General features: G+C 36.5%; 1 protein-coding gene across 3 annotated transcripts in view; it reads right to left on the bottom strand.

Annotated features, from left to right (window-relative positions):
• Positions 1-13284, bottom strand: part of DPH6 (diphthamine biosynthesis 6) — a 212956-nt gene that overhangs the window by 110610 nt on the left and 89062 nt on the right. For 2 of the 3 annotated variants that reach the window (XM_054828767.1, XM_054828769.1), the window contains exons 10-12: positions 12607-12738; positions 8667-8796; positions 5001-5175 (exon numbers count right to left, since the gene is read on the bottom strand). In XM_054828767.1, the coding sequence (XP_054684742.1) occupies positions 5001-5175; positions 8667-8796; positions 12607-12738 (437 nt within the window). Of the gene's footprint in view, positions 1-5000; positions 5176-8666; positions 8797-10633; positions 10752-12606; positions 12739-13284 lie in introns of those variants that run through there. The other variant, XM_054828770.1, reaches the window with a different exon arrangement.

Raw genomic sequence — 13284 nt, 5'->3', positions numbered from 1 at the left:
ACTTTTATATCGGTGACAAGGTTACTTACATAGGAGCAGGCATGCCAGTGCCACGGGAGTAGGACTTGCTTTCTTTCTTCTACTAAAATTACAGTGTCCGAAGTGCTCTTCCATACAGCACCATTAATGATCTCCTGAAGAGAAAGTTTTATAGCAAGGACTTCTTTTTTCTATAATTACGCTGTTTCCTTTCTGTTATTCTGTCAGTAAATCTGTAATTTTAATATTAACCATAGAATCTGACAAAAATTTAGGTTGGAAAGAACTTCCAGAGTCACCTAATTCAACCTCATGCTTAGAGCATGGCTAACTTAGACATCAGACCAGTTTGCTGAGAGCCTTGTGCAGTCAGGTTTTGAAGACCTGCTGGCCACAACCTTGCCAATGCAGCCTTGTATTTAGTTAGCCTTCATTGCTGCAATGGTGAACTTCCGATTTATATTTAGATTGCTGACAATCAGGACTTTTAGTTACTTCTTTGCACATCTACTACCTAGACAGTCAGGCCCCATCCTACACTGCTGCACAGGACTATTCTGTCCTAGCTGCAGGACTTTACACGGAATTATGGAATGGTTTGGGTTGGAAGGGACCTCAAAGATCATCTAGTTCCAACCCCCCTGCCAGGGGGAGGGACACCCTCCACTAGACCACGTTGCCCAAAGCCCCATCAAACCTGGCCTTGAACACTTCCAGGGATGGGGCATCCATAACTTCTCTGGGCAACCTGTTCCAGTGCCTCACCACCCTCATAGTGAAGAATGTCTTCCTAATATCTAATCTAAATCTACCCTCCTTCAGCTTAAAGCCATCACCCTCAATAGACCCTCTTTCAGTTTAAAGTTCTACCACTACATGCTCTTGTAAAAAGCCCTTCCTTCACTGTTCAATTTCATGAGGTTCCTGTTATCAGTTGCTTGTCTAGGTATCTCTGAACAACAGCCCTGCCTTCCAATGCATCAACCACTATCCAAATTAGTGTCATCCATAATCCAACTAGGTGCGTATTCAATCCCATTGTCCAAGTTGTTGATTAAGATGTTAAACAGTATCAGCCTAAGTATCAAACCTAGAGAAACACTATTTAGACTTTGAACTGCTGACTACCACTATTTTTTTCCACCCACTGGAAGCTCCAGGTTTTCTACCACCATATTATTACATATGGTATAATATAATACACTGTTGTTGAATCACAAAGGAAAAGATGGGAAGGAAGCAAATAAACAACTTATCAGCTATATCTATGTGAAAAAGAAGTATTTAAAGGGTTAACTCTATCTTTAAGAATCATACCATGATTTTTTTCAATCCCTGATTCACTAATTGCAATTTTCTGACATCTTTCTATCTTCATCCTTCTTGAGCTGATCGTCTTACAAGGATAATCCATGCATCCCTAAAAGCATGGATTCCTTAACCTTTGCGTTTTATTTAAAAAGAGCTAAGCATGCTTTTGGAAAACTGCAACCAGTCAGATAGTGTAAGTAGCCCGGTAATCTTTCCTGGTGTACATAATAGACAAGGCTATTTTCAAAACCACCTTTTCCTTTTAAAGCCATCTGCTACAAACTGTACACTAAGGTCTATCGGACCATTTTCAGTTTCACTGCAAGAGAGGGAACTAAGTTTTCCTAGCAAGGAAACATTAGAACCACTGCAAGTATCACTGCCTTACACCAGATGCAAGACTCTCTTGTTCCCACAGTACTTACCTGCTAATTTATCATGCCTTAATGATCAGAAAAATAAAGGAAAAAAGAATTTATTGTAAGGTGAGTAAATAGCAAAAAAACCCCCCCAATATTGATGAAGTTATAGCTATCTGCACATTGGAGTTAGAGAGTAAGAATACTCTTTTGACTTTTATGTTTGTGTTACTGTATTCAGAGATTGCGGAGGAGAAAACTCAGAAAAAGATGCTTAAAGGATGCCTGAAACTGGGATTTGAAAGCTGTCAGAGGGAAAGAACTGAGGTCACAAGGAAAAGCTAAAAGCTTCAACAGATATAATCAAGTCATATATTCATATATATCGATATGTGTATAGAATACATGATGTCACCATCAAAAAGTTATTGTAGAATATGAGAGTACAATAAATTCTACTGTGGCAGTTTATTTGTTCATTTCCAGATAGAAAAATATTAAGAAACTTTGCCAAAGCAAACAAACTGTAAGTGCAAATAGACTTTCAAATTGCATTAACATACTAGAAGAACATCTGGTACAAACACTGTCAACTTTCCACCCATTCTTAGATAAGTATTTGTGGTTAGTGTTTCAGTTGCACTGGGCTGTTTTTTTAAATTATTTTTTAATGAACTATGCTCACAGTTCATAAATGCTCAAAGAACGTTCTCACAAAAAAATAATAATGAATAAGCTCTCAGTATAAATTTCTCACCCCCAAACACTGCTTCGCAATGCATCTTCATGTTTAGCTCCCTGATGTACAACTGTGCTGTTAGCTTTTGTGAAGATGGTAAATAAGCTGTTTCTATACAAGCTACCAATTACTGCTTAGTCTTGACAAATCCTCTAAACCACTGGTAAAACAGAATTAAAACACAAAAATAAAATAATAAACTGATAAACAACAGCAATTAGTAAAAACATGAAGTAGCTTTGGTAAAAATACCAAGCTACTAGTAATGACCAGCACAAACTGGGCTGGGTACCCACTGCAGAACAAAGATCTGGAGGAAAGCAAACCGTGTATCATCACATATTCCCAGACTGAATAGCCTAGATAGTACCTAGATAGGTACTACTATTAGAAGGACGTAATCAGAACACTTGTTATACATTACTGAGATCAGCAGTATAGCCTTTACAATAACTCTGTCATAGCTTACATTCCAGTTGCTGAAACAGACGTTAAGACTGGCAGAGGTTTAATAAAACAGGTGGACCAAGAAAAATATATTAAATGAGCTCAGGTTTTTCTTAATTATAAGGAAGTCAGTCATATTGTATCTTACAACAGTTTATGTCTACTTGCAAGTAGAGACATTGAAGTTGTTTTTAAAGAGTGTTAATCCCAAAAGAGGAAGAATGTTTGATTTTGCTATAAATACTTTGAACATCCTAATTTCATTCTGCCGCTGTTGTTTGGTGTCTATCAGACTGAGGTCAGGACATTCTCATGGTAAATTTCAAATTTTTACTATTGTCCTCATAGCACTGTTGGCAGTATCCTGCAAGGTCCCTGCAGAATTAAACTGATGCTCTGCTGATTGATTTGTTGAGCCTGAAGTGTGAATTCCATAGTTTGCATGAACTACCTACACCTTTACGCTGCCAGCTCTGCTCTGACATGCCAGTGCACATCATTCCCAACTTGCAATACCCTGAATATTACAGTCCTTGGCCTATTCTAAACTGAGCAAAACCACTGTGCTAAAATACACGATGATTCCCCAGCATCCACAAAACTTCATATTGGACTAAAAAGACAACAATTTCACTGTCCAATTGTTGTCAAGCAAATGACAAACAAAATCTACAGATACACAATGTAAGGGTAATAATAATTTACTGTTTTGAGATCATTAAGCTTCTGTTCCTCAAACACACAAAACTGATCAACATTTCATCATCATAAAATTATTATAATTTCAAATAATCTTTGAGATTAAAAAAACACCTTTGTTTCTTCCTTATTTATTCTGGAAAATATTTTCTATTCCTGAAACATACTGAAGTGCTTTACTTCCATTGGTGACCTTAAGAGCTTTATACCTGCCCATACATAGTCTGAGGAAGTCCTGAAAACCCACCTAAAGAAGCTATTAATTTTGGAAAATTCACATTTAAGAAGATAGAGGATCCCTATCTTCCATTAATAAATTTTCAAATGCAAATATGTTGTTCATGTACTTATGCATTCCTCTATGAAGTACTCTTATGAAAAGGTTTTATAGGTTGCATCTTGTATATGCTATTTTAGAATGGAAAGAAGTTTAATAAACCAACTTCCTGCTTTCTCAAGAAAACAGATATACACAGATGATAAAAACCTACCCTGCTTTAACCACAAGATTAATACAGTATTTATCTACCAACATTTCCTCCTGCATATGAAACAAATTCCACAAGCTTCTGAAGCAAAATACAATTCCTGAAATTTTCCATAAAATGGTAGAAAGACAAAACAAAGTACAATTCCATGGCCATTATACTAAGTGGGTTTGCGGACTCAATGAAGTTTCAGGAAATTTAAACAGATGCCATAACACGTTGTTTAAACCAGTCTGCACAATACAATAATTTGGACTGGACAATGTATTACACAAGAGTATTGGTAAGAAAGAGATATATAAATTCCTTACAATGGAAAAGGTGTGATACTTAATCAGTCGTCAGAACGATACTAGCTGAGCAAGAGGTACCATATTAAGAAAAAAGCTTTTTATTCAAATTTTTGGTCCACTTTTCCATGATACTTTACTGTCACCTTTTCCTACTTTTAAATAGTATGTAATATTCTATTCAGTTTCTTATTCATTTGAAAAAAAGAACAGTTCTTCCACCATGCTGTATTTTTAAATGGTTAAGCAGTACCAAGAGCCTCAATAGGAATTTCATTAAGTAAGCATTTTAGGATTGACTTACCTATAAAAAAGCTTGAACTTGCCCACTTTAAACAAACAAATCTCAAATATCCTTAGACGTTCCTAAATTGTGGTAACATTCCAGGCAGTTTATAAAAGTGTATGTGCATCACAATTATTTGGTCTAATTATAATATACAACAAAAGTAGTTCTTGAGATTCTCTGGAAAGAATAATTTAACCTGTTTTATGATCACAAAATCAAAGATATATTGGGGTTAAGTTTTTGTTTTCTCCACAAGTTTTAAAAATATTAATTCAAACTGCTTATTTTTAATTATTTTTTGCACATTTTCTTTCGCTCATTCAGATGGGAGAGAAGGACTTTATAACTCATTTCAGTAAACTGACATATAGTTCACACGAAGTAACAAAGATTCCATACCTTGATGGACTGACTGTAAGGTCCTATGCTAGCAGGTGCCCAGTGGGAAATGCTCTGTACATGCATGACCAGTTTTTCATCACGTAACACATCATCCATTGCAACATCATGCTTATGTGCAAGGCAGTCAATGCAAAACAGTACTCCATCAGGTAACAGGGTTTCCACACATACTCTGAAAACACAAGACAATTATTTTTTTCAAACAGAAAGTTGCTTGCACCAACCTTCAGTATTTATTTTCCATGGGTTTTTCTTTTGGATACTATGTTATGAAATTTTGTCAGGAACATAAAACAAAGCTATGGTATTGCAATAACCTGCTAGCATTTACAGTTATCTCCTCTCCAAATAATGATCAACTTCAGACTTCCAGCAAGATAATTTCCACTACCAAGGAGAGACTAGCATCATAGCTCATTTCCATTTGGTTATTCTTATGATGTGTATCACTTTATTAAGAATACATGAGTTCTTTTAATAAAAAAGTCTTGACCACACAACTCTGGAAATGCCAGGTAAGTTATGATAAGCGGCCTTCAGACCGAGTGTATCATTGTCATACTCTTACCTCCATGCATTTTTCACTGAATCTCCTTCTGATGGTTGGACTAGGGGGTCAGGTTTCTGAAAATCAGCAGCTTATTGTTCCTTTACACCCTTCTCACAAGTTATCATGCAATACTGAGCATATTTTTCTGTTATCCTTCAACTTGCATGACAGAAATACACTTAAGACAGGACTGAAAACCTACTTAAGCATTCATTTAAAAATGAATTCTTTGCTCCAAGGAAGACTGAGTGCCTGGATGGACAGACAGACAGACAGATGGTCTGTTGCATGTGGACAGTGAAAAAGCAGGGGGTAGGGGGGTGTGTGTGAAATCAACATTTCAAAGCCTGAAAAATAATTATATTTGCAGTCCATGCATAAAAAAGTCATTTAGCTCCCAGCAGGAATCCAACAAAAAATTACTTGTTCTCTTTACATATCATATAACATAGCCTTACAAAATTCTTCTCATCTTGCTTATTTCTTCCAAGAAAACTATTTTTTCTGCCCTCCTCCCACATGCAAATACAGTATTTTTTTCCTCATTACCATCATCATAAGCATGGATGAATGGATTTTCTGCTTGGGCTGGTAAATTTTCAAGACAATTTTGCAAATTTAGTGCAGATCCACACCCTTGAGTCAGTGCTTCCAGCATATTGCTTGTGAGAACTCCCACAACCAGGTCTCTGTGCATAATGCAATGATGCAGCCATGCAAACTGCTGTATAATTTTTCTTCTGGACAAAATGCAACATAAATCTGTTTGTTCCATAAAAATAATCATAAAAAGCCATTTTCCTGCAACTTCCTAATCTTTCTACCTGTTATTTTAGTGATGGAAGACTATGTGACTGGCTATGCAAATGTGGAGGCTTAAAACATGCAGCTGGATGAGAAATGAAAGAAGCTAAATCGGGAGAAGGGTAAGTGTCATAAAGAGAACTTAAGCTATATAGGAGTGGAGATTCATTTTTGTGTAGTTTACAGCTGGGACTAGATCCCTCCTCTTAAGGCACACACAACGAACACTCAATCCCTCTGTGATGTAGCAATCCTGGCCTACAATCAGCATCTCAAAAGAAGCTTCTTCATGCTCTCTTTTAGTCTCTTCTGATACCCAGACAGTGCAGGACCATGTGAATCTATCATGATATATATTATCTTAACAATGTCTTCTAACTATTTGCCATGCCATTCTTAAAATCCACATACCTATACCACACTTCATATTCTGTAATAAGAATATAAAATATAGTATTTTACATTAGAAAATTGATAAATAGTTGGGTTTAAAAATAAGAACAAGACATGAGGTATGACCTCATACTTGACCCTGCTTTGAGCCGGGGATTGGACTAGATGACTTCCAAAGGTCCCTTCCAACCTGTATTAACCTATGATGCAAGTTGAATTTTTCAAGCTATAGCAGTTCTGCATACTGAGCATATTATCTCAGATGCTTAAGAACATGAATTACTGTAATAAGAAATAAGCCCTTTTGACAAAGGCAATAAAGAATTTACAAATGAAATACTAGTTTTAACAAACAACTTTTAAAAAAGCAGAACAAAAATTCCATGGGCTAGGTGTTTGTTATCCAATTTTCAATGGGAAAAAACCCAAGACACCCAAGTAACACAGGAATGACATACTGCATACTTAGACCATCAAGCTGTTTCATTATGTCAGAGGTGGACTGCGATGCAATGCTGAAGATTCTGTACAACAGATATTAAAAAGCTATAATTTGGGGATTGATGAATGAAAGTGTTAGCGTCGGTGTATTCAAAGTCTGAAATCATTTCTTTTCATACTTGCATTCTTAATGAATACATAAGTGCAGCTAAGCTACACGCTAACAATCATTATCTGACAGAAACACAAGACATTAAGATCAAGCCAAAGATCCATCTAGTCCAGTATTCATCTTCAACCACAGCCAAGTGCATATAAGCAGGGGAAGAAAAGGAACAGACTAAGTATATACTGGTACTGTCTTGAAATATCTCTCAGTATCAAATGATGTGCACCCTGGGAAGCTCCTCAGCTAACGATTTTGTTTTGTATTTATCAAAATAAACAGAACAAGGTGAATAAGTTTGTCACTAGGACCTAGAAGGTTCCAAACTTCATCACTTTTAAAACGACGTAATAATCATTGATAGTAAGGCTTCAGCAAGGCTTTTGACCCTGTTTCCCATAACACCCTCACAGACAAGCTGTTGATGTATGGACTGGATGAGCAGACAGTGAGGTGGACTGAAAACTGGCTGAACGGCCAGGCCCAGAGAGCAAAGATCAGTGGCATAAAGTCTTGCAGGTAGCCAGGAACAAGCGGTGCACCCCAGGAGTCTATATTGGGTCCAATCCTGTTCAACATCTTCACTAATAATCTGGATGATGGGGCAGAATGTACCCTCAGCAAGTTCGTGGGTGATACAAAACTGGGAGAAATGGCTGATACACCAGAGGTTCGTGTTGCCATCCAGATGGACCTTGACAGGCTGGAGAAACAGGCACACAGGAACCTCAAGAAGTTCAACAAGGAGAAGTTGAAAGTCCTGCACCTGGGGGGAACAAACCCATCCTCCAGTATATTCTGGGAGCTAACTGGCTGAAAGGAGCTGTGCAGAAAAGGACTTGGAGGTTCCTGATGGATACTAAGTTGAACATGAGCCAGCAATGTGCTTTTGTAGCAAAGAGGGCTGATGATATCCCGGGCAGCATTCAGAGGAGCATTGCCAGCAGGTCAAGGGAAGCAGACAGGGAAAGCAAATAAATCCCACCAATACAAAAGACTTGTCAGTTCAATCAAGTCACAGAGGAGAACTGAGGCTTGCAAAACATGTATTATTCTTCTGTAAGGTCATATGGGGCGGGGGTGTGTGTGTGGCATTTATAAACCTTATGGTATATATTAAGGCAAGAATTTCCAACACTAGTGTTTTTGAGTTGAGCAGCCATGATGTGATTACTCCAACAGGCAGCAAAAGTCTACTTCTAAGACTGTGAGGCACAAACATTTGGACAAAAACTTCATAAATATGGTAACAATAATTCAGTATATTACAGTGTATCATAAATATACTATAGCAGTAGTCTAATCATACCTTGCTGGTGGACACAAATCAAATTCTGTCACATAAACTGAATTTATAACATTGAAATCTTTCATGCTCTTCATATACAGATGAACCAAAATAATATCCTTCAGTTTCAATCCCTCTGAAGTCACATTAGCTGCAGGATAAAAATAATATAGCTGTTAAAGACAGAATATTTTAAATGTGTGTAGAAAGAAAGCATCCTGGTTTTGTTCAGCAAAACCAAGTGGTAATAACCTAACAGTTACCTAAACATGACTGAAGGTTTTGCAACATACTACCTTTCCCCCATAATACCTATTTTTTTCATGCAACTCTTTCTCATGTTAGTTTTCCAAACGTACAGAAACAGAATACAAATAGATTTTATCCACCCTGAGCAGTGGTGAATTCTTGCCCCAAGAAAACTTATTATGCATTAATGCATGTAGACGTGCTACAATCCGAATTCCTTGTATCCATAAGTTTTATTATCTCGTATTTTTTTATTTTCAGCCTATGACAGCTAGTAATCTATAAAGGACTTTGAATCACAAAAGTATAGAACTGGAAAGGACAATAAGAGGTCCTTTAGTGCATCACCCTCTTCAAAGAAAAGATCAAATATTTACATGCTATTCCAGAGGGATGCTTGTCTAAGCTGTTTTTAAAAACCCTCACTGCAATAATAATCTCTGCATAAACAAAGAGTTATAAATGGCAAGACAGACAACAGGAAACAGAAGCAGCCACAGGAGAAATGAAGGAAAGATGAGAGCAGAGGAAAGTTCAAGTAGATAGTTAAAGAAAAGATACTGGGAAGTCAAGATTATCTAAATGTGTATGCAGAGAAGATTCCAGTCATAGCACTTAAGGAGAACGTGTTAGGCTTACATAGCCAATACCATAACAAGATACGTGAATCAGCTCTGCAGTGTGGACCTTTTGTAACTCATGAGCAACAGAAACCAAATGAAGAACAAAATCTTCTCTGAATACAGAACATATATAATAACAGAGGCCCACGTCACCTAACATAAACGAGCTATGTAAAGTTCTTCTCAGTGTAACTTTGGAGATCCTGTCCTTTAACGTTACGGTGTGTACCTGTATATACCTATATATTTGTTTTCCAGTGGAGAAGTACAAGACTATAAAGACAATCTCTGTTGGCTGTTGTCTTAGTGAGAAACAACTACTTTTTGTGTAAAACATTTCCATGCTTTTAAAGCCAGTTCCGGAGTTGGCACACTTCCATAAAGGTCAGTTTGGTCACACCAATACTGAATTTTCCTCTAAATGTCTCAGCTTTAATCATACTGCCATTAGTGTTGGCTATCTGAAGAGGGGAATTCTCATCGACAGAAAAGGAAGTGTGCATTAAGTGATACAAGAGATTATATATCAATTAACGTAGAACTCCATATGAAGTCAAAATACATGTCCAGAAATATCAGCTGAGAAATTAGCACAAAATGATAATTCTGTCCAGAAATATAAATGTATTTGAATGCTGCCTGATAGCAATCACTAGGTCAATACCAGGTGCTATGTCATCAGTCAAGGAGGAAACAAGGACATTTTTTGGATTTCCAGCCAGCATTTCAGTCAAGAAGAAAAGGTTTTGGCATGCAGTTAAAAGTTCTGCAGCATTATATGAAATATTGGAGGGAAAAAAACCCAAACCCCAAACTCAAAACAAACTGATACCCTGCTCAGGCCTAAATTTAAAATGCATAAGCCAACAAACTAACTCCAATTTGTGGACATGTAACAGTATTAGAGCAAGTTGAAGGCAAAGAGATTTGGGTAAATTTGTAATTTCTAGCTTTATTTGAAAAATCTTCTTAAAGTAAATAAAAGCACAATCCCCTTTTCCTCTGCATGAATTAGAGGAACGATGGGAAAGAATTTCTCCCTAGCCTCTAAGCAGAACAAAATTGACCTCCCAAAGCACTGTATCTAGTCAAAAGATGAACCAGTTAGCAACCCACCATCGGGGTTCTTGACAAGAAGTTCTGTCTCCCAAGGCAGGACTCTTACACAGCACACCTCCAGGATGTACAGGGAAACCATACAGCCTTTCTGTTGAACTTCACGCCATTCACTGTTCTAAATAATTTATAAAATATGATCAGGTGAGACTCATCCTTACTTAGGTAGAACTGCCTAAAAAGAACAGACCCAAAAGATAACAAAGTACAGCTCAATTTTTTTAAATTGGTTATCCAGGATCCTTAGGCCAAGAGCCACAAAAGACAGCATCAAAACTGTCAATAGGAAGTAGCATTTTAGACTAAATTTTCATGTAATAAAAATCTATGTAGTTCCCTTCAAGCCTGTGGAGCTTTGCCATAGTACAGCTGCACCAGAGCTGGTTTATATATAAAGCACTGCAATCTCTGTCATCTTCCAATCATATCCAAAGAAATGTTTAACAAAAGAGTTTAAGAAAACAAATGTAAACAGTCATCAGTTCTTGGCTTCATGGGAGAATTCCATCCACCTTACAGAACAACCACGTTTCATAACATCTAGTAATAAATTTCCATTTCTGAATCCTTTTGGCAGCACTTGTCTCCTTTAGAGGTGATTAAATCACTTCAGCCAGCAAACAGAAGGTTAGACGAATTGTACTTATTCCATTCTTACAGCACTGAAGACTGAACTGCTGTATAGATCCTAAGTATGAGTTCACAAAAAGCCTTGTGCATATTTGCAGATCAGTTAAGTTCTGAGACACAAATTGTTTCTTTTGCCATGACAGAACCATAACTCAGTCTTCCACACCCACTTCCAAAAAGAGAAAAAGGAAAGGAAATGTGAGAACTGACATCTTCTACCAAGGATCAGCAAATCACTATTTTTCTTGACTATAATACAGCTAATGCAAGTAATTTGCTGAAAGCAATAGGCTACTGACTAGTCAGAGACACAATCGTTTTTGACAGATGCTAAGGCAAAATATATAATGTTTGTACTGGCAGATTTCCATTCAAATATAATGAGAACAAACCAAAACATTACACAACCCTTTTGCTTCCATTTACAGAAGACTTACACTAAATACTATTGTCATTTACTACAAGTTTGATCACATCCACCTTGCTTATTTTCCAAGCAATCAAAAACTAGCTTAAGGACCTTCTACAAAGTATAACTTCTTGGCTTCTGAAAAAAATTCTAGGGTTTCTTTATCATCCTATATTCAGTCATGAATACTCAGCTGCACATGCAAAAACTAAGAATTTATAGGACAATACCTTACACAAATTCATGAACAAGAATATGCACCTATCTATTTAGATACTAAAAAATATTTCTATTTTTATGAATGAAAAGAAGTCTGTATAAACATGCTTTACTTAAAATTTAGAATGAAAAAAAAAAAAAAAAACCAAACCAAAAATGTCAAACATTTTGGTTTATGTCAGTATCTTGCAAGAGGGGGATAGTAAGGAACCTGAATTTCATGATTCCCAAGATAGTAATTTCTCATTTACATTAAGAATATAAATGAGATTTACTGCTGCTGACCTAATCCTGGATTCCAAAATGTGCAACAGCTTTCTAAAAAAATTAATTTAAAATTAAGGTAGCTGCAAAAGTGCTTTAGGAAGTAGACGGTGTCCATAGCACACATGTGCACTCACACACAGAGTATATATTGCAAGAAATCTATAAAGCAAGATATGAAGCAAGTAAGTACTGTGTAAATACTGTTGTTACAGTGATATGAACACTACTCTGGCTTTCTAGGGTCTTCAAAAGCCAGTCAAACTATGTGTTCAGTATTAAAGCCAGCAGTCTTGATATCAATGATTCCAATCAAATGCAAAATGAGATGGCAAAGTGACAACCACAACATTTAAAGTTATAAAACTATATGACAATACAGATTCTTACTCAATATCATATTAAAACCAGTATAATTAACAGTATATAATGGATTAACTGAATAATGCACCTTGGAGAGAAGAAAATGCTTCCCTTGCTGCCTCTTGAGCATTTTTGCCTTTTGATGGGAGGCAGTGAGCAGTGATACCTGAAAACCACTGGTAACCACTCAGGGATCTTCCTGAACTTCCAAACGTCTCAGCTATCAGAAATGAAGAACAGCACTATGATTATAATAATGAAAGATTTCAGATTAAGCTAGAATATATTTTAAATTGCTTAAGTAAGAACAACTTCTACAGAAAAAAAAATCACAAACTGTAAAAACATCTTCAAAACATATTTACAGACAAACAGATATAACACAAAAACTTAAAAGTAAGTGTACTGGTAACAAAGCTTTGAAATGCTATTTGACAAATTCTTCTCCAACACTGCCTTCAGAAAAAAATGCCTGCAAGTAGTATTTAGCTGAGAATTTCAGTACTTTCTCTCCTACTTTCCATTTTTGCTGACCTTTTACAATTTCTCTACCTCTTTTGACAGAGACTAGGCACAAGACATGACACTGAAAAGTTAAAAGTATCCTGTATCTAAGTGACACAGGAACAGATTATCAATTTCATATGCTAAATTTTAACAGATGTTCCAGTAACCAGCATTTAACCTGGTTCTGATCATCTCAGCAAATGCATAATGTGTTTAGGCGTTTTTTAACATCCCGCCATGCACTTAACATATTCAAGAG

This window comes from Grus americana, chromosome 5 (assembly GCF_028858705.1).
Source record: "Grus americana isolate bGruAme1 chromosome 5, bGruAme1.mat, whole genome shotgun sequence".
Classification (NCBI taxonomy): domain Eukaryota; kingdom Metazoa; phylum Chordata; class Aves; order Gruiformes; family Gruidae; genus Grus; species Grus americana.
The sequence above is the reverse complement of the archived record's forward strand: the minus strand, read 5'-3'. Positions and strand labels throughout refer to the sequence as shown.